At 35.4% G+C, this 23,044-nt stretch overlaps 1 protein-coding gene across 1 annotated transcript in view; it reads right to left on the bottom strand.

Moving 5' to 3' along the window:
* Positions 1–850: 850 nt before the first annotated feature.
* LOC131841619 (protein masquerade) overlaps positions 851–23,044 on the bottom strand; it is a 49,267-nt gene continuing 27,073 nt past the window's right edge. The window contains exons 2-14 of the mRNA XM_059189942.1: positions 15,482–15,634; positions 15,040–15,150; positions 12,455–12,648; positions 11,068–11,250; positions 9,971–10,098; positions 8,300–8,454; positions 7,008–7,184; positions 6,584–6,661; positions 5,688–5,847; positions 4,753–4,940; positions 3,764–3,853; positions 2,648–2,802; positions 851–2,101 (exon numbers count right to left, since the gene is read on the bottom strand). Coding sequence (XP_059045925.1) covers positions 1,934–2,101; positions 2,648–2,802; positions 3,764–3,853; positions 4,753–4,940; positions 5,688–5,847; positions 6,584–6,661; positions 7,008–7,184; positions 8,300–8,454; positions 9,971–10,098; positions 11,068–11,250; positions 12,455–12,648; positions 15,040–15,150; positions 15,482–15,634 — 1,940 coding nt within the window. The 3' untranslated portion in view covers positions 851–1,933. The remainder of the gene's footprint in view (positions 2,102–2,647; positions 2,803–3,763; positions 3,854–4,752; positions 4,941–5,687; positions 5,848–6,583; positions 6,662–7,007; positions 7,185–8,299; positions 8,455–9,970; positions 10,099–11,067; positions 11,251–12,454; positions 12,649–15,039; positions 15,151–15,481; positions 15,635–23,044) is intronic.

Below are 23,044 nucleotides of genomic sequence, written 5' to 3'. Positions count from 1 at the left end.
GATCTGTACCGATATACCGAACTGGACGGTAGGGAAAAAATTAAAATTATAATGTAAAAATTTGACGTTCATAAGCGGCTAAAATGTCCTACATGAATAAATTATTTTGAATTTCAATTCACATATTAAGATCAGATTAATTGTAATAGTCAATCAATATTAATAATTCAACTTTAATATTATTTTGTTATTACTTTGAAGTACCTCAGACGGCTTTTTGTTTGTCAGTTTCAGTAGTCACATTTTATTTTGAATAGCACTTTAAGTAAAATTTAGTTTCCATTACATACTTAATCTAATCTAATCTAAACATATAAATAAAATTGGAGTGTCTGTTTGTAATATTGAAATAACCGTTTTTTACTACATGCATATGAATGTAAATACAGTACATACACCGAAAAACCACTTTTTAAAATTTTTGTCTGTCTGTCTGTCGGTCTGTTTGTTCCGGCTAATCTCTGAAATGGCTGAACCAATTTTGACGGGACTTTTTTTGACAGGTAGCTGATGTAATAGGGAGTAACTTAGGCTACTTTTATTTTAGAAAAATAAAATTATATTCCACGCGGACGAAGTCGCGGGAACAGCTAGTATAACATAAAAATCTTCAAAGATACCACACAAATAATTCGAGTATAAAACATATATAAAATAAATTATTACTGTTTGGTTTCCATACTAAAACTAAAAACTGTTTTTATAACACTTAAGGAACAATAAATGCAATGTATTTCTTCAAATAGAGGAGTTCTCTGCATTACATCACAAAAAAAAAATCGACGACCGACAGAAACTTCTCCATTTTGTTTAAACTTAAATATATATAAATATTTCATAATATTAGAGTAAAAATTAATTCTACTTCATTTCGCTGTATCTATTTATTGATTTATATCGAAATTTGAGTAATATTATTTATAATATTAAATAACATACTTAATTGTTTAATGAAAACTGATATTTTAATTTAAAATGACTGTAGAATATTCTTTAATTTTAATAATATTATATTAATAGAAATAAATACCAAAAAATGGTGGGAGACTACTTATTAAATGCCATTGTTATTTTTATGACTAAATTAATTTAATATACACTACGAAGAGTTTTGTATTTATTTACATATCTTAAATATACTGGAAGCATGTGTAAATTACATTATAATTATTGTAAAGTAACTTAAGAATACTGTGGACCCTATGTTCCTGACTTTAGATAGTTACAAAATTTAAAATTAATAAATTAATGACAACCTTAGTTCATATATCATTAAAGAAGATAATATCTTGTTGGAACAGTAGATCTACTTATATAATTGTTGCATGGATTTTAAAGAAGATACGATAGAATAAAATACGTACGGTAGATACGATAAAATGATTGTATCTAGCAAGGAACATACAAAAAAAATTAATAAATAATAAGAAGTAATTAAATAATTGACTTCTGCTATTGGATATCTTGTTACTGACACTTTTCTTATAGTTTTATAACAAATAACTTTGTTATATGTTCTATTAAGTCTTTATTTTATTTATATAATTAATTGAATATTTAATCAACTTAATGATGTTACAATAATTTCATTAATTTATCATTAAATAGTTAACTCTGTTATAACTTTTTAATAATGATTACACTTTTCGTAGACAAGACTAATGAGATGATATCATCACGATTATCTGACGATGACATTATTAATTCCACATATCGAACCCTTAATACAAACTGCATTAAACCAAAAAACTGAAGATCGACATTAAATATTGAATCCTTAAAGTTGTAATTCCAAAACTTGAACTTTTGTTAATACAGTTTGTACTAAGAATGTGATTTTCCGTGTCCTTAATCAGACAATCGGTTAATTTTCATCAATCAATCGATTAATTAATGTAAACTATTCATTAAATTGTTAAATCGATCGACTGCGCTATAGGTTGTTGACTGAAATGATCTGGTTGATCCAACCGATGAAGGAGGAGACCTTTACGTAGACTCCAGGCACGTCCCGTCGTCCGCAGCCGAAGCCCCACGACACGAGACCTACGAGTTCGTAGAAGCCGTCGTCTTGGCATACCAGGGGACCGCCACCGTCTCCCTACAAATACCGAAATTATTGACTTTGTAATTTGTAAGAAAATAGGTTGGTTTAGATTTACACATAGTAAAATGATATCTAGGTTTAGATTGTAAAAGTAAGATACGATTGATCCCGAATACAGATCAGAAAGGTTTGTTACTGATGTCACATGTTTTTTTTTATGGATGATAATGGAATGGTTCACCTTCCTGCGCTAACGGTTTACGCTGGCGGGGCACCAGTGGAGGATGATAAGATGAGCATGAGGTCAGGTCAGTTAGCCCATCGTGACAAATTCACTAAAGAATTTATCACGATGGTTTCCAGGGGAGCGCGTTCATTCTTAAAAACTCGGCCTTAACCGATCTGATTTAATTTGAATGGTAAAAGATGACCCGAAAGTAGACCTGCGTTGAAATTTTGGTCTCGATCAGTCAAGCAGTTTCGGAGGAGTAACGTTACAAAGAGTGCAAATCTAATCTCTAAGATCTCTCTCAATAAACGTACTGATGGTAAACAGTTTTGTATGCATGAATAGGTAATAAATAAAAAAAAAATACAAACCTGGCACGCGTCGTTCCCTTCTTCTCCACCAGCGCAGAAGGAGCTGGCGGGCAATATGAAGATCTTCTCTGTGACCGCGTTCACCTTGCGAACACACTCTGCGTCACTCACTATGGGCAGCTCCGCTTCACGCACTCGCAGAGGGATCGGACCGGCTAGGCAATACAAATATCTAATTAGGAAATAATAATATTTAACATCCATACTTACAAACTTTCTAAGTACAAAGTTACAAAGTTTGTAAGTATGGATGTTAAATATCTTAACAACATCTATTACAAATGCGAAGTTTATAAGTATGTATGTTTGTTACTATTTCACGCAAAAACTACAAAACCGATTTTGATGAAATTTTACAAAATATATGTAGCTTACGCAACAGAATAACATATAAATAGTTGTATTAGTTATGTAATATAGTTATATAATTTTATATAAATATTAATGAAATTAATAAATATTATGTTATCTGTGATATAGGCTATATTTTTTATTGAAATTTTTTTTTTTCTTTATTCATCTTTATTTAAGTATAACAAAATCAATACAAATAGATATACATCTAAGAGGCTACTGCAAACATATTTTTTGCGTTACACAGACAATAAGTCTTTTTAAACATATAACAGTACGGAAATAATATATACAATAAATATGACGATCAATAATTAACTCTATAAAAATATTTATGTATGTTTGATAAATATACCTACATAATACAACAATGAAACAAAAATAATATACAACTAGTATTAGAGCTACAATAACGTTAATATTTATTAAATTAATAATTTGAGGGTAGAAGTGTAAATTTTAGATCGGTCGGTCGCCAACAGCCCATACCCACTATTCATTGAGAAAATAGTGATGGGGTAAGCGATATCGACGATAAGTTGCTGAGTATGGTAAGTTGTTCAATCTAGTTTTTCCTATTGCTGAGACCAGAAGATTGGGGTGTTTTGGATTTTTGTTCAGGTAAAATTTATTGAAATTATATGCGTGTGAAACCGCGGGCACAGCTAGTATATTTATAAAAATAATTTATTCAGAGTTATACATTTACGGCTTTTATCCTAGATAGAGTAGACAAAGGCTGCTGCAGTGTTGAGGACTTACCTTCTCCCATATAGCCATATCCAGTCACAGTACACCTGGTACCAGCGCCGTGGCTGACCCCCCTTGCTGGTAGACACACCAAGCATACTCCTATAACAATAATGGACATATTGAGAAAAGTGTATTTTATTAAATTCATAATTTTGCTGACTGTACCTTGCTTGTATAAATCGGATAAAAAGTATTATATGTATAAACGTAATGCTGGTAGAGACTGTACCATGTTTTTTTTCGGACTAGTCTAATGCTGTTGGCCGCAACTGTCCTTTACAGCTTCACCGGACGATAGGGGGCGAGTGCAGATGACACTCCAAACCCGCGGAAGGACTTATGGAGCGGCTGAAGGCCAACTCCCGCCTGACGAATACGACTTCAGTTTGAGGGCACCGCAAGAGGTTCGAACCTCGGCTCAGGCCGTTGTAATTACGATCCTCGTTTGAATTTGAACGTGGGATCGATTAGAGAGGGGTACCTTGAGAAACAAATCTAAAGACCATACAATAAAAACAAATAAATATTACGAACTAATTAACGAGAAATGGTTATATTGTTAATTTATATACGGTCGAGGTGGCAGCGAGAGGTAGACCAATGAAATCGCTCTACAATTTTCTAATAATCATCTCGAATTCTGCACTGGCGGTAGATTTGTACATAGCATAAGAGTCTGTAATAGACTTATATGAATAAAGCTATTTTTAATTTGAATTTGAATTTGAATTTGATTTGAATTTGAATTTGAATTTGAATTTTAATTTGAATTTGAATTTGAATTTGAATTTGAATTTGAATTTGAATTTGAATTTGAATTTGAATTTGAATTTGAATTTGAATTTGAATTAAGGAGTAATTATTCCAGATGGGGTACGCGAATTCATTGCTACGTTTTGATATCGTAATGAATAATCGCTATAGTATAATCCTGCTGAGGAAATGACCATGATCCATGACCAATTACAAACCTAAGATAAATAAAAATTGTTACCAACCTTCTGTGAGCTCCGCCTTCCCATGTAACTTCAACAGCGCGATGTCATTATCGAGGGTCTGGCTGTTGTGGTTGTGATGGATGTATGTGGTGGCCACTCTCAGGGTTTGAGCGCCGGGGGAGCCATACTTGCGCGTCAGATCGTGATCACCGACGCGGACGTAGATTGCATCACCGGATCTCACAATACTGGAAGTTAATTATCACCATCAATACTTTTTTTTATGTAGGTATTCTTATAGCACATATAACATAATATTACATACTTATAGTAAGTATAATAACTGAGGACAATTCAGATAGCGCCATCTAGTCCGAAGCTAAGCAGAGCTTGTGTACTAGATAACTGATTCAAAGGGATTGTTACCATTATCGTATCTGTTCTAATAATAATCTCAGGACAATTCACACAGCGCCACCTAGACCCAAGTCAAGCTAGCTAAAGCTTGTGTTATGGGTACTAGATAACTGATATATATACATAAATATATATTGTTTTGTAAATACATACATATTATACATAGAAAACACCCAGGCCGATACAAACAATCATACTCATGAATACAAATTTTTGTGCGTGCGAGGAATCGAACCCGCAACCACCGATCGCAAAGCGGTGTGCTAGACCGCTAGACCATCGAGGTCGTTTAATATGGATTGATGTTCTCATTACTAACAATGTATCTTAATTGATTCCTAATGAATACACCAGTTATAAAACACGATGGTTTCTTTCTGTGGGACCGCGTGGAGGTCGATCCGACATAGTACATTGCTGGCAACGGTGCCACAGTCATCATTAATAAGCGAAATTTAAAGCGAGGTTGCTTAGCTGTAAAATTGAGTGAAATAGAGGTCCCCACGTCGACTTAGCACAAAGCCTCGCTTCAGTAAACGTAAACCTCTTATGATGATGATATCTGAATGATGACTTACTTGGTGACACAGTGAGCTGCCGTGAGCACCCACTGGGTGCCAATGAGCGCCGCCCCACACAGATATTGATTGAGAGAGTTGATGAGAGCCACCTGCCAGCACCACTCGCCACGCTCGCCATCCTCGCCACCCATCACGCGAGCCGTGCGGGATGACGTCCCTGTTGCCAATTAAATGTATTTTAATAATGTCCGATTTAAAAGAAAGAAGGAAAGAATAAAAAAAAACATATTTCGTTAATAAACATATTCATCTATTCAAAAGAGCAACACACAAGTTTCTTGCTCATTCTTCTTGTAATGAATCTGCATTCCGAATGAGTAGAATAAAAAATATGACTATTCAAAAGTGTTTGTAATGAGTTTATTTGAATAAAGATTATTTCTATTTCTTTTTATTGAGAACCATTCACATATTCATATCAATTAGAAAATCATTTAATCTCGCAGAAAGTTTTTCTATTAATATTTTTAACCTTATAACATACATAACAACATATATACAAATAATAATATAAGTACAAATGTTTGAACTGTTTTTTCGGACTATTCTAATACTGTTGGCCGTAGCTGGCCTTTACAGCTTCACCGGCCGTTATGGGGCGAGTGCAGATGGCACTCCAAACCAGCGGAAGGACTTACGGAGCGGCTGAAGGCCAACTCCCGCCTGACGGATACGACTTTAGTCTGAGGGCACCGCTAGGGGTTCGAATTTCGTAATTTCGATATAAGAAATTTAGTCATAATTTCGATCCCCGTTTGAATTGCATGGATGGGAGCGGTATTTGAACCGTGCGAGGAATCGACCCCGTGACCAACTGAAGTAATGCAGTGTGCTAAACCGGTAGACCAGCGACGTCGTTGAATATAATAGCTATATATGTATAGTATACGTACCTTTAACTCCGCAGACATATTTGTTATATTTCTCGGGCATTTTCAAAGTCGACCCGTACGCAGGCTCGTACAGTGTTGCTGCAGAAAACAAAATGTTATTTTTAATGTTTTTTGTTTTTACATTCGAAATGAATATTTTTGCCACATTTTTCATTGGTACTCCGCTCCTATTGGTCGTAGCGTGATGTTATATAGCCATAAGCACTCGGTGAAAGAATTTTTAAAATCGGATCAGCAGAAACGGAGATCACCCCGAATAAACAAACATACAAATACCTCTTTATAATGTTAGTATAGATTTAACATCAAGATAAGCGATATATTCCGAACAAACAAACAAACATACCTCTTTATAATGTTAGTATAGATTTAACATCAAGATAAGCGATATTCTGTCGGGTATTGTCAGATAGTTTATACTTACGCATAATGGTGGTGTGATGGTGTGGGTGGGTGACGATGGTGGGCGCCACGCTGGTCGCCAGCGGGTACGTGTCGTTCCTGTCCTTGTACCCGAGCACCTCCTGCACCTTGGACTTGGGCGCGCAGCACTGTGTTCCCGCTTTCTTGCATTTAAACACATCCGTCATTTCTGCATTACCTGTTTAAAAAAAGGAATTTTTATACCCAAACTCTTGTACCTAATTTAGGCGATTTTATATAAATTATTGTGGGTAAAGTATCCACAAGAATAGACATATAACTGCCGATCTTTAGATACTTCGTCCGCGTAAAATTTATGTTTATTTTTATCATAAATAAAAATTTGTACATATAAATAAAATTGGAGTGTCTGTTTGTAATATTGAAATAACCGTTTTTTACTACATGCATATGAACATAAATACGGTACTTACTGTACACCAAAATAATACTTTTTACAATTTTTGTCTGTCTGTCTATCTGTCTGTTTGTTCCGGATAATCTCTGAAATGGCTGGACCGATTTTGACGGAACTTTTTTGGCAGGTAGGTGATGTGATAAGTAACTTAGGCTACTTTAATTTTAGAAAAGTAAAGTTAAATTCCACGCGGGCAAAGTCGCGGAAACAGCTAGTTTATAATATAACAGTAGTCTAAGTTACTTACCTTATAACACTAGCTAGGATCTCAGCAGGTATTGAATGGTTACATAAAACGTACATTCTCAAACATACTCTCCAATCACGTAAAAGATGTCTCAGAAACAAGTGAAGGAGAGCAGCGAGACGATGTAGGAGTCGCTGGTCGGTGGAACGAGCGGGTATCCCTGCCTATTATTTTCCATCGTGTGGGTAGTCGGGCGATTATCACTATAATGTATGCTGGGATACATAGTACAAGTGAAACTTCAACGGACCAACGTTGTCCTCTCTTCTTTTTCTCTCTCTCACAACACGATATATCATCTACCTCCTCTACGCAACGGGAACGCTTTTTCGTGAAAAATCCTAATACGATCTATATAGACTCCCTTACGACCTCTCCATCAGGTGATCACGTCCTCTTCGTGACGTGGAGGCGTCAAGCTAAAATCGAATCCCGACATATGACTGCCACAGCCAGCTATTCCGGCCGGCCGGTAAGGTGGCCGGTAAACGAACAACGATAGGGTGGTTCACTCCAGCAGCACGCCCGGGTAAGGAGCAAGTGCTCGAGGCCCGAACCCTGCGGTCCGCAAGGATCTGCAGAAGACCTGAACTGGTCTATATAGAAGTATTAGTGCAAAAAGTCTTACGGAAGCAAGTGAAGGAGAGAAGCGAGACGATGCAGGAGCCGGGGCAGTCTGGGCGCTGGTCTGCGGGGGCCGCGGGCGGCGCGGGGGGCGCGGGCCGCGGGGTGGTGGTGGCCGGCCGGGGGCTCGGGTGCGGCCGCGGACTCGTGCGGCTCACCCTGTAATAATTATATAATAATCCTTCATACAGGACATTATAATAACCTAGTAAGGACAACAGTCCCCACAAGCAGCACCCGTTCATACTCGTGAACGGGTGCTGCTTGTGGGGACTGGTCTGTTCAGGTTGTGAACACTGATTAAATTTTTTGTTCTTTGCGATAGCATATGCTGGTGGTCACTCTATTCTCCCAAATTTGAATTTTAATAACTGTATTTATCATAAACATGTTCCACTATTATTTAAAAAAATACGAGCTGAGTTTCTTGTCAGTTCTTCTCATCTCGATATCATTCCGAACTGACGGTAGATTTGACATATCATAAGAGTCTGTAATAGACCTACATGAATAAAGATATTTTGAATTTTGAATTTTGAGTGACATATTGTTATATTGAGACTTATGTAACATGCCTTAATTTGATAATGATGTCATAAAAGATATTATTTAACAAATTGTCATAAGTTTATGTAGAAAAAATCTTTGTAACGACTGCAAAATTGTAAACTGTAAATTAAGAAATAAATATTTTAGTGTATAATAATACTTATCAGGACAATTCACACAGCGCCAACTAGACCCATGTTAAGCTAACTAAAGCCTGTATCATTGGTACTAGATAACTGATAAATATATTTAGATTAGGTAGATCACGGGATCGATTTCCAAAAAACAGCAATATTCATAATATTAATACAAGATTTAAAGACAAACTTGCTGTCCCCAAGTATCGTTTAGAAAAAGTTAATAGGTCTTTTATGGGAATAGGTATAAAAATTTACAATAAGATACCAAAGGATATGTTGGAATTACCCTTAAATAAATTCAAAACATCTGCTAAATCATATTTACTGAGCAAAGCCTATTACTCACAAAACGATTACTTGAATGACGAGCGTGCATGGCAATAGTTGTTCATGCACTGAATTTTCATTTAATGACATAGACACCTATATAAATATACATTGTAAATAAACTGGCTTTAAAAAAAAAGTAATTCAATTGAGTTTCTTGCCAGTTCTTCTCAATTGGATCTATATACCGAACTGGACGGTAGGGAAAAAAAAATTAGAATGTAAAAATTTGACGTTCATAAGCGGCTAAAATGTCCTACATAAATAAATCGCATTATTTATCCCTGTAATAGAATAATAACACGTCCTCTCGTCCATTATTATGTAGTATATGTATGTATATTGTATGTATTGGTGTGTAAGTTTATTTATTTATGTTTATAAAATGTATGTTTATCTATAATTGTATAATAAATAGAGTGTTTAGTGCGCCTCCTACCTTCTCTCTTTATGTAAATACTCTCTGTTAACACCGGGTTGTCTGTAAGAGATTGCTGATAGCGATAAGACCGCCTTTTGTAAAACATTTATTTTCATTGTTTTATACTTACTGTCCTATGTTTATGTATGCGCAATAAAGAGTTATTATTATTATTATTATTAATAAATGATTTTTGAATTTGAATTTAATTACTCGCATTACAGTCATGGAAATATACCTGGTATTGTCACAGCAACTCTCTCCTCGAAGTTTGCACCTGGTGCCCGGTATAATGACTGCGGGCCGTTCGCAGAATGCAGCCATGATGCTCATGAAGCAGTAGCCAGGACACGCTGGCAGTTTGGGCTGCAGATTAAAATAATTATATGTGTTAAATATAATATTTTATTAATTTATATTGTTCATAATTAACTTTTATATTTTTTTTGGCCAGTAATATAATATTTTTCGCTCTCAAGAGGGGAATATCAATGGGACACAGTTACCAAGATACATCAAAATAATAATTGCATTTAATAATGTCTAGTAAGACAAATTCAATATTGTGTACTAAGCACTGCTGTGTCTAAACTGTGTCATTTTCCTATTGTTATTTAGTATATAAGATCATTATTTCTATGTACATATTGTCAGTTTATTATCATCTGTAATATACATCGTCTCGACCAACAACATCGTATCATTTACCCGCAACAATACTCATAGTATTAACATCGAGCATACAGCTATGACGCGTTCGTCATCCTACTGCGGCTGCGCGTCGTGCAATATTATGCATCTGTGGCGCATAAAGTTTGCGCGGGAAAACTAACTACAAAATGGTTTCTTCTGCAGCCATCTTGATTGTAGATCATTTATATGTTTAAAAATCAAATATCATAGCAGTGAAATTGCGATGCAGATGCAAAATGAAGATGCGGGTGCAGTTAGTATTACAATATTACTTAATATTGTAATACCAGGGTGCAGTTAGTATTACAATATTAAGTTATATTGTAATACTACCTGCACCCATCCGCGTGGAATTTAACTTTATTTTTCTAAAATAAAAATAGCCTAAGTTACTACTTATTACATCAGCTAACTGCCAATAAAAGTCCCGTCAAAATCGGTCCACCCATTTCAGAGATTAGCCGGAACAAACAGACAGACAGACAGACAATAATTGTAAAATTGTAAAATATGCCTGTAGTAAAAAACAGTTATTTAAATATTACAAAGAGACACTCCAATTTAGTTAAATGTATAGATGTATAGAGATTTGTTGGTGAAATAAATAGATTGCAGTTAAATTAAAAAAAAATGAACACTAACAGGTCTCGGTGTGGTCGTGGTGGTAGGAGCTTTGGGTTCATTGATGCAGCAGGTACCCTCGGCTGGACAGAAGGCATCCCGGTCAACGTGGTCACACCATAGCGCCAAAAACCCGTTCATGCATTCTCCCTGACACTCCTTACCGGGTTTAGGTCTTGGAGCGAGTGTGGTTGTGTACTGGAACTGAAAAAAACCTACTAATCAAATCAAATCAAAAGTAAATTGTATATTTTAATTTCATATTTCGACATTCTTTTTTTATATACCAATTGTTTTGTAATACTACATTCCTTGTCTTTTTGGTTTTTGCTAGCAAGCTGATTGTACATATCCCAACAAAAACATAAATGTGAAATGATAGCCAAGTTCAATATTATGATATATGCCTTGATTGTTGACTTCAACGACAGAAGAAGTGAGATCTAAATGAGTGCCAAGTCATGGTCAATGATCAGTCCTGTAATTTATTTATAACAATATAAAATATCATTTTTTTTATGTGGGTACTATTCAGAGCATACTACATGCCCCTACTACGGATATTGCTCTGTGTTTGTGTGCGCTGATAAAAGCAATTTAATAAATAGATCCCTCGCTGTTGACAATTATTTCATTGTTTATTTTTTTTAAGAATTATTACGATTAGTTTGTAATATCTGAACTGGGTTGACATGTCTGAAAACGAAAACCCCAAAATAAATTTAGATTAAAAAAAACATTTTTTCTTATAACTTAGCCTTAATTTTTTCTTAATGTAGCCTAAGTTCTGGCTTGGCTAGTTTGTGTAAAACTACACACGGTGCTGCTCGCCAGTTCTCTTACTAGAACTTGGCTTTAACACGCTCCCGCGTGTCTAAGTTTTACCTCACCTAGGAACATGTCTCATTTTAAACGAAAACAAAAGAATTTGGAAGGTTTTAAAAATAAAATTGAACATAAAATATCTAGTGTCGTAGTACCTCAATATGACCCGGACATTGTATGTGAACATATTTTTAATTTAATTGAACATGAAGCTAGCAGTGCTAGCAGTTTAATACAGTCCTACCATCACAATTGTCTTTGCGGGTAAAATTATTATTATTACTAGCTGTTCCCGCGACTTCGTTTGCGTGGAATTTAACTTTGTTTTTCTAAAATAAAAGTAGCCAAGTTACTCCTTATTACATCAGCTACCTGCCAAAAAAAGTTCCGTCAAAATCGGTCCAGCCAATTCAGAGATTAGCCGGAACAAACAGACCGATAGACAGGCAGACAAAAATTATAAAAATGTTATTTTTCTATCTATCTTATATATATTCATGTGCATGTAGTAAAAAACGGTTATTTCAATATTACAAGCAGACACTACAATTTTATTTATATGTTATTAATGTAAATTTCTCACAGTAGTGGTAGGTCGTTTGGTGGGTTGCTTCTTCTCACTGGGCACCACCAGATCCGCCGGTGGCTTGTTCCCGTAACCCTCCTTGGTAACACAGCACAACCTGCCCTGCACACAAAGATCCTGGGACGTGAGGTACGCCTGGCAGTACAGAGATAGATGAGCTTCCACACACACCCCTGGGCAGTCGATGTTGCCTGCAAAAAAAAACTAACTTTACCGGCTACTTCATACGTGCAGTATTCGAAATAACTGTAAGTTAAATTAACTATCTCTTATTAATAATATAAACGTGAATGTTTGTGAGTATGGATGCATGTTTGTTACTCCTTCTCGCAAAAACGATTTAACGGATTTTGATGAAACTTTACAATAATATAGCTTATACATCAGAATAGCATATAGGCTATAAATTTCACTTTGCGAGTGAAACCGCGGGCACGTTTATTATAGATATATGAACCATATTATTTTTTATTGAGGATTGTAAAATACTGATCTAAGGAAAACAGCAAAACACGTCCGTACTGAATATGTTTTATTCTGATACAAAAAAGAAACGTAATTACCTTATCATAATAAAACTATACTACCTACATTACACCTCCATCTTAATTTGGAACTCTTAATTAATTATACCTTGTGAACATGTAAATTTTTAACCTATAACTTAATATATATAATAATAATATAATATATAATAATAATCTCAGGACATGGATGTGGATGGTTATAAGGGCAGAGGAAGGCCAAAAAAGAGATGGATGGACTGTGTGAAAGATGATATGGTATGAGAGGAAGTAAATAACGCGATGACTGCGAACAGGGATGAATAGAAGAGAAAAACATATTACGCCGACCACAAACGAATGGGATAAGGAAGAAGCAGATGATGAATAATCTCAGGACAATTCACACAGCGCCATCTAGTCCCAATTTAAGCTATATAAAGCTTGTGTTATGGGTACTAGATAACTGATACAAATACATAGATATTTTTTTTTCGTAAATACATACGTATTATCTATGTATAATAACACCCAGAAAACACAAACAATCATACTCGTGAATACAAATGTTTGTACCGTGTGAGGAATCGAACCCGCGACCATCGGACGTACATCGGATGTAAAGCGGTGTGCTAGACCGCTAGACCACCGAGGTCGTCTAATAATATAATCTAATAATAATAACAAGTATATAAGTTTACAGATATAAATAGAATAGAATTAATCCATTTCAAACCCAAAACGAATCACTGGATTGGGGTTCCTAGTGATATTACGAGGGTTGGGGGGTAAATTCGTTGCTACATTCGCTTTCAGATGTTCCGCAACAGATCTTGGCATCTGTACCTGTTCAGATGATTTGTCACCTCTTTTCACCACCGCTGACGCATTGTGATGTGTCAGGTGCTAAGACCAGTAGCAGTGTAACCGACAGATCTATTTTGCTCGCCCTTTTTCAAAGTTCTAATTTATTTTGTTACACAAGTATCTATTTATTTACCTATCTCTATTTTGTTATATAACAGTTTCTATTCACACAAAATCATAAATTATAATGTCGAAAAATATTTGTTAAAAGAGCAACACCTAAATTTCATATTCATTCTTCTTGTGATTAATGTGTGTACCGATTTAAAAACTTCGGTAGTGGTTATTTATTTATTTATTTATTTACTTTATTCAGTTATTTATTCACGATAAAATTATTTGTGTCAAAACTTATTTACCTATATGTATTAATAAAATTTATTTGAACAAAGATTATTTATATTTCTATTTCTTACACGTGTAATTCCTAGTGATTTCGTGACTAGTGGTTAATTGATCTGACTTTCTCATCCTACCATCGTTCACTGGTGCCCCGCTAGCGTATACCTGAAGTTATGCTCATTCTAAGATTCTCCTCTGGTGTATACAGTTATATTAATACTAATCTCAAATTATATACTTCAAAATTTTAAATAGAGAAATGTGAGTAGCGGCGTACATTTTGCGTAACACGGAACGGCTGGAGGAAACGGTCCGTCCACGAATCGATGCCTATGGAGTGTCAAAAAACTCTATTGTCATATTGGGACGCAGATTGGAGACTGATCTGGATATAGGGATCAATCTAAGATTGGTAGCGATCTTGGATTGTGTATACGTATTGATTTCGAGCGTTAGCAAAGGAGGATGCGTAATTTCATTATGGACCATTAAAACAAATAACACGACCAATTTAAGAAGTCATTACACTACCCATATTTAGATTAGTAAATCCTAATATTTAATATGGCGTACCTACCTACTAATTACCTAATAAGTACCTAATAATTATTAAACACTTTACAAAGTTTTTGCTTCGCATAATAATATAATTATACTTTATAGTGATCTCCCTTAGAGGGCGTGATAATAAATAAATAACTCTGAACAATTAACACAGCGCCATCTAGTCCCACGGTAAGCAGTACTTGCGTTAGGGGATAACTGATACAAATTCAATATGAAATAACACGACCAATTTAAGGAGTCATTACACTACCCATATTTAGATTAGTAAATCCTAATATTTAATATGGTGTACCTAATAATTACCACTGTCTTTGTATTTGTCGTGTGCTGGTGCCTTGACGGTGGTGTCCTCGTCGTCTTCATACTCCTCTGTGGTCGTTATCACCGGCCGCAGTGTCGTCATTGTGTCGTTTCCTGAAATACAATGTTTTCGTCATTAAATTAATTTACCATCATCGTCATCATCATTATCATCATCATCATCGTCGTCATCATTGTCATCATTATCATCATCATCACCATCCTTTCAGACTGGAAGATGTCCATTGTTGTACAAAGGTCTCCCCCAATCACCAAAATCAAAACCAAATCTCCACGACGATCGGCCCTGCGCTGCTCGCATCCAACTCCTTCCAGCCTTCCAGATCGTTCTTCTAAGAAAGGATTTTGATTACTTCTACCCCCAAGGGGATAAAATAGGGGATGAAAGTTTGTATGAAACTTTGTCAATTTTATTTGACATTACCTAATGGTTCATCAGCGCAGCACTTCATCGACGGCTTGGGACATTCCACATCATCCAGCACCTTGGAGCACACGAGGGAAGCGAGCACGTTCATGCATACGCCCGGGCAGCCCTTCACGTCCTCCACCTGGGAGTCCAGCGCGTCCAGGAGACCTGTGACAATATATGTATATATAAAATCAACTTCAAAATCATTTATTTATGTAGGAACATATTAGTCGCTTATTAACGTCAGGTTTTTGTGTTAGAAAATTTTTCCCCTACCGTCCAGTTCAGTATACATATCAATTGAGAACTGGTAAGAAATCAACTGAATTATTAAAAATTTATTTTGTTTACATTGTACATTTATATAGGTTGTACGGAACACCGTACCATAATAATAATATACTTATAAATTATCACTTACGTAGCATATATCATTTCACTATACATATATTACTATACAATAAATCAGTGTGTAACATCAAGCGCTCACTACGGGACGTATCTTTTATTTATCATCCCCGTAGATTATCAATTATCACTATCAATTATCAATTATCACTATCAATTATCATTATCAACAAGTGTAGGAACAACCCCTACATTTTTTTTGGTCCTTCGAGGAACCAGTTTAAAATCAGAACATTACTTATATTCTTCGGGAGACTTGACTTTCGTGCCGCGTAGTCAAGGAAGTCTCAGACATTTCTATACAGTGGTGTGCAAATAAACATTATCAGTGCCCATTGTGACTATCATCAGCAGCTTATATCATCTTCGAGCGATACTGCTCGAAACGCCAACATCAAAGATCAGCGGTCTACGCCTCATTCACAAACAGATAAGCATCAAATATCAAGTAAGACTATTCTAATTATTATATAATAAAAATGGAAGGTTTATACAAACGCCAGTCTGAAATTCTTGAAAACATTAATAAGATCAAAAGTAATTTTACCAAAGATCCCGCCTCAAGAAAGACTGTGGACTACATTCAGCGTCGTCTGGATACTCTAGATAATTTCTGGGGAGAGTTTCAACAAAATCATTTACAACTCTCGGTCCAACCAGATGTCAAGTCCGAATATTTTACGAGAAATGTTTACCAATATTGTCAAGAGCAGTATCAGTCCATACGACAGATATTATCCACTTATTCAAAGGAGGATAAGGCCACGCAACCAAGTTGTGAAATTGACAACTTAATAGCATTACAACGAACGAATTTTAGAGCATTTAATCGATCAGTAAAAAACATTAGCATAAATACCATAACAGAGAAGTGGGAGATTGAAGATGAGCTTAGGAATGTACAAACTAAGTGGAATGTTATTGACAGTTTACAGCTTCAAATAGATCATATATTACAAGGCGGAGATATATCATATGAGGAAGAGTTTAGCGAATACGAGCAATCATATAAAAAGATTAAACGCGAGTTAAATATGAAATTAGCGTCCATAACCCATATCCATTTATCAACACCTCAAATAGAGATTCCATCATTTACTGGAAATTATACCCAATGGCCCACATTCTTAGATTTATTCACTGAAACCATTCACAATAATAAATCCATTACTAAGGCTCAGAAGATGCAACACCTTAAAGGAAAACTTAAAGGTGAAGCTGAACGATTAATACAACACCTGCATGTATCCTCTGAAAATTATGATACAGCATGGGAAATTTTAACAAATAGGTATAACAACCCTCAAATTCTTTTTACCAAACAGATAGAGATATTTTTAAATCAGCCAGTAATCCCAAAACAAACTTCATTTAATTTAAAAAGATTGTATGACACATCCACCGAATGTATTCATGTCATTCACAATTTAGGGATCAACACTAATACGTGGATCCATTACTTGTTCATCTTCTCTGTAAAAAGTTAGATAGCCAAACCTACAGCGATTATAAAGAAGCACGTGACTCTCCTAGAGAGTTGCCATCATTAAATGAATTCATGTCCTTCATCGAATCCAAATTCATAGCTCTGGAACCTATTCAGGTTGTAGAGAATAGCGTTGTGAAACCACAATCGCAACATAATATCATTTCATCATACCAACCTAGAAATACTTTAAATAAACCTAATTATCATAAATCTAATAATCATAATCATCGAAACTTCTCATATAACAATTATCATACTATTACAACACATAACAATTATAGGTGCCCATTGTGCAATTATCATCATCACATATACATGTGTCACAAATTCCTTAACATGACACCCGACATTCGATTGAACACACTTACGAAATTAGGTTACTGTCATAATTGTCTTTATAATCATTACGATAAAATTTGCATTTCCACAAAACGGTGTAAATTATGTACAGAAAATCATAATACACTAATTCATGACGCATGTATTGCAAAATTACCTTCGCCGCCGACTATTGCCACGCCAACAAATTCGCAGACTAAGCATAAGGTCAATCACGTGGCGAGTAATAATGAAGAAATTTTATTGACTACTGTTTTATTAAATGTAGTATCCGCGGATGGTAGTTATATCAAATTACGAGCTCGTTTGGACCAAGGGTCTCAAATCTCATTGATATCTGAGAACGCAGCTCAAATATTAGGATTAAAAAGGAATCATTATCATGCATCAATTTCAGGAATAGGCCCCGGATCTAAACAGAGTAGGGGTATTGTATCATTAAATTGCCAGTCTATTTATGGCGATTATAAATTTGAAACTCAAGCATTAATTATATCAAAGGTGGTAAACAATTTACCTTCTGTATCTTTTAACAGCCAATCATGGCCACACTTACAACAATTAAATCTAGCAGATCCCGAGTACAACGTGTCTAGACCAATTGACCTTTTGTTGGACGCTAGTGTCTATTCACAAATTATCATGGAGGGTCTTATCAAGGGTCCAGCACAGGCACCCATAGGACAGCAAACCAAACTAGGTTGGATATTGTCCGGTAATACCAAAACATTCAAGTGTCATGTAGTTATACATGACCTATCAGATTTATCAAAATATTGGGAGATAGAAGGAATTAATCAATCCACATCTGATCTCACTGAAGCTGAGCAGTATTGTGAGGATTTATATCAAAATACAACTATAAGATTGAGTAGCGGTACATATGAAGTAGCGTTACCTATGATACCTAACTACCAAAATCAACTAGGGTTGTCCAAACCCAAGGCCATAGCACAGTTCAAGCAGTTAGAAAACAAACTGTCTAAAAATCAAACTTTGGCAGAAAATTATAAACATTTTATTTGTGAATATGAGCAGCTTAATCACATGACTTTGGTCGAAAATATAAATAATTATGAAAATGCTTATTATATGCCGCATCACGGGATAGAAAAACCCGATTCAACAACTACTCAGTTGAGAGTAGTATTCAACGCATCATCAAAAACTTCATCCGGTAGTAGCCTCAATGACCTCATGTACAGTGGTCCTAATTTACAGCGAGATCTGTTCACACTTATTTTAAACTGGAGGACTTACAAGTACGTCCTTACTGCGGACATTGAAAAAATGTTCCGCCAGATACGCATTCGACAGTGTGACCAGCACTTACAATCCATCATATGGCGTGACTCACCCCACCAACTACTTCGTGAGTATCATCTTACTACTGTCACGTACGGCACAAAGGCAGCTCCGTATTTGGCTATGAGAACCCTTAAACAACTTGCTAGGGATGAAAGCAGTACATATCCCTTGGCAGCGCCAGTAGTAGAGAACTCTCTATTTATGGACGACTTACTCAGTGGAGGAAACACCTTATCAGAAGCTAGAGAGTTACAGAAACAGCTTATCAGTATGCTACGCAGTGGGGGGATGAATCTACGCAAATGGTCTAGTAATGCTCCAGAGTTATTGCAAGATTTAAATCCAGATCAAATAAATAGTCCATATGAATTTAGATGTACTGAATCCAGAAAAACACTAGGACTGAAGTGGCATCCATCATCTGACTCATTCACTTTCAATCATCACCTAGACTATCATACTTTACACTCTATCACAAAAAGACAGTTATTATCCGACATATCGAAGTTATTTGATCCACTCGGCTGGTTGTCACCACTTACAATTAGAGCAAAACTTATTTTTCAAAAAGCATGGTCATCCGGTATAACAGAGTGGGATCAAGTATTACCAACAAATTTACAAAATGAATGGTTACAGTTAAAAGGTGAATTACAAAATATCAATAAAATTATCATACCACGATATTTCGGTAATACATACAACTTATATCAATTACATGCATTTTGTGACGCGTCAGACAAGGCGTTTGCTTGTGTCATATATGCGCGCTGTATCAACGATAAGGGCGACGTCACACTAACACTCATCGCCGCCAAAACGAAACTAGTACCATTAAACAAAAAGGTATCATTGCCACGTTTGGAATTATGTGGCGCTTTACTCTTGAGTCAGTTATTACAAAAGGTACTAGAATCAGTACCAAATGAAAATATCACAATTCAGGCATGGACTGACTCCATGGTTGTGTTAGGTTGGCTACACGGAGATATATCAAAATGGAAGCCTTTCGTAGCCAACAGAGTTAAGCAAATTCTTGAGGTGATCCCATCATCACGCTGGCATCATGTACGTTCAGAAGATAATTCAGCTGATTGCGCAACAAGAGGTTTATCATTTGATCGTTTATCAAACCATGTTCTGTGGTGGGAAGGGCCAGAATGGCTACGTAATTTTAATCATGAACATATAACCAATAATATTTATCAACCTACCACTATCGAAAAAAAAAATATTAATGTGCATGCAGCTTTACATAATATAATTAAAGACAATTCACTTATTATAGACTTATTAAATAGGTACAGCTCCTTAACACGAATTGTAAATATCGTCGGCTGGATCTCATGTTTCATTTCGCGAACACGCGAAAAACAATCTCATACATCATATTACAAATCATTATCATCATTAGAAATAAATAAATCATATAATTTAATTGTAAAGGAAGTACAAAAACATGACTTTGAAAATGACATACGTCATATTAAGCAGACAGGGCGGGTACACGCCAGTAGTAAAATATCTAGTTTAAATCCTTATCTAGACGAATACGGGCTTCTAAAAGTAGGAGGTCGACTACAAAATTCAGCAATACGCGACTCTGCAAAACATCCTATCATACTATCGAGTCATAATCTTTTCACAAATCTTCTTATCAACCAAGCTCACATAACAATATTGCACGGAGGTCCCAGATTAACTCTATCATTCATTCGTAATACATATTGGATTATTAGTGGTATCAGAACTGTGAAACGACAACTTAGGTTATGTGTTAAATGTCGTCGTTTTAATCATAGCAGTAGCAGTCAAATAATGGCGAACTTACCCCAGCCTAGGGTGAGCCCGTCTAGACCATTTACCCACACAGGTGTCGACTTTACCGGACATATAGAGCTCAAGGCAAATAAGGGTCGAGGTATTAAAACAGTGAAAGGTTACATAGCAGTCTTCGTATGCTTATCAACGAAGGCAGCACACCTAGAGTTGGTGTCAGACTTGAGCACCCCTTCATTTTTAGCAGCTTTTCGCCGTTTCGTCGCCCGTCGTGGCACCCCTAATCACGTGTACAGTGATAATGGAACTAATTTCATAGGTGCAAACCGTATCATGAAAAAAGAATATCAAGAGATTCTACATACTATTAATACCGACTTTTTCAATAATATCAATCACATGAATGTCCAGTGGCATTTTAATGCTCCCGCCTGGCCGAGCGCGGGTGGGATCTGGGAAGCTCTCGTTCGAAGCCTAAAATATCATTTAAAAAGAGTAATAGGTGAGCAACGGCTTACCTATGAGGAGTTTACAACTCTTCTTTATCAAATAGAAGCGTGTCTCAACTCAAGGCCGCTTTGTGAGTTAACAGAAGGTCCAGAGGATGATTACTTGACCCCAGGTCACTTTTTGATTGGAGGTTCATTATTATCAAGGCCACAAACTGAACCTCACTCCGTTACATTAACAAAACGCTGGCAACTCGTACAAAATATGAACAAACATTTCTGGAAGAAATGGTCATCAGAGTACCTACAACAGCTTCAAGTCAGGTCTAAATGGAGGCGACCATCTCAAAACCTGAAAGTAAATGATATGGTTCTTGTCAAGGAAGAGAATATGCCACCAGGTAAGTGGGCTCTAGGCCGCATACAAAACGTTCACCCTGGAAGTGACGGGTACGTAAGAGTTGTTACCCTTAAATGTAGAAACAAAATCATTCAGCGTCCTATTACTAAATTAGTAACTTTGCCGGTTAATGACAACACATTTAACCAAAACTTAGAATAGCATACATAAATCAATGACGACTCCACAAATACACAGCACCACTAACACACGCACCCTACCAATATTCATAACTAACATAAAATCAGAATAATATTTAATTAATCATTTATAATTATTTGTACCATCATATTTATAGCTTAATTTATAATAGTAATCTTTTACAAGTAAAACATGAAGGTCTGATTTATGGCGTGGGTTATGTAACGAAAACGCTAAACTACTATAAAGAATGTAGAGAAGCTCGCAAACAATTATCAAATATACAACAATTATGGAGTCGGATTACAACAAAACAAAAATAATTGTACAATGAGGATACATTACCCATCAGAAAATATAATAAGGGAAATTTACACAGAAAAGGAAAGAGGTTTTTATAAAGATTATTTGATTCCTGAAGTGAATAGTTAACGTTTCTTGTGTTGTGTAATTAGTGTTTAGTTATAGTTTTAGTTGTAAGATAAATATTGTTTAATCACCTTATAGCATATAAAATAACTTTATATCATTTAAAATTAAGACTCATTATTATTTTTGTGTAATGTTCGAATATAGTAATTTTTTTCTTTTTAGAGGGGCAGGATGTACGGAACACCGTACCATAATAATAATATACTTATAAATTATCACTTACGTAGCATATATCATTTCACTATACATATATTACTATACAATAAATCAGTGTGTAACATCAAGCGCTCACTACGGGACGTATCTTTTATTTATCATCCCCGTAGATTATCAATTATCACTATCAATTATCAATTATCACTATCAATTATCATTATCAACAAGTGTAGGAACAACCCCTACATAGGTGTCTATCTCTAACATTAAATGAAAATCCCGTGTATGACCAACTATTGACATGTACAGTTGCCATTTAAGTAATCGTTTAGTGAGTAATAGACTTTGCTCTATAAATATGATTTCATAGATGTTTTAAATTTATTTAAAAGTATATCCTTTGGTATCTTTTGTACCACCACAGTGAACATTCACTATTTCTAAATGATACTTAGGAACACCAAGTTTGTTTGTTTAAATGCAGTATTATTACTATATTTAGATAATATAATGATATAATGTACTTTTTCTACATTATATACAACCGGCCCGTCTTCTCACGGATACATTACAAATCTTTGAATTTCTCGGCTTGTTCCATACTACAATAATATTATTATTAGTATATTATACATATATTCATTCCTCTTGAATCACTCTGTCTATTGCTGCAT

The sequence above is a fragment of the Achroia grisella genome, unplaced genomic scaffold (genome assembly GCF_030625045.1).
Source record: "Achroia grisella isolate CSIRO2021 unplaced genomic scaffold, CSIRO_AGI_Agris_v1 utg18504, whole genome shotgun sequence".
NCBI classification, from domain to species: Eukaryota; Metazoa; Arthropoda; class Insecta; order Lepidoptera; family Pyralidae; genus Achroia; species Achroia grisella.
The sequence above is the reverse complement of the archived record's forward strand: the minus strand, read 5'-3'. Positions and strand labels throughout refer to the sequence as shown.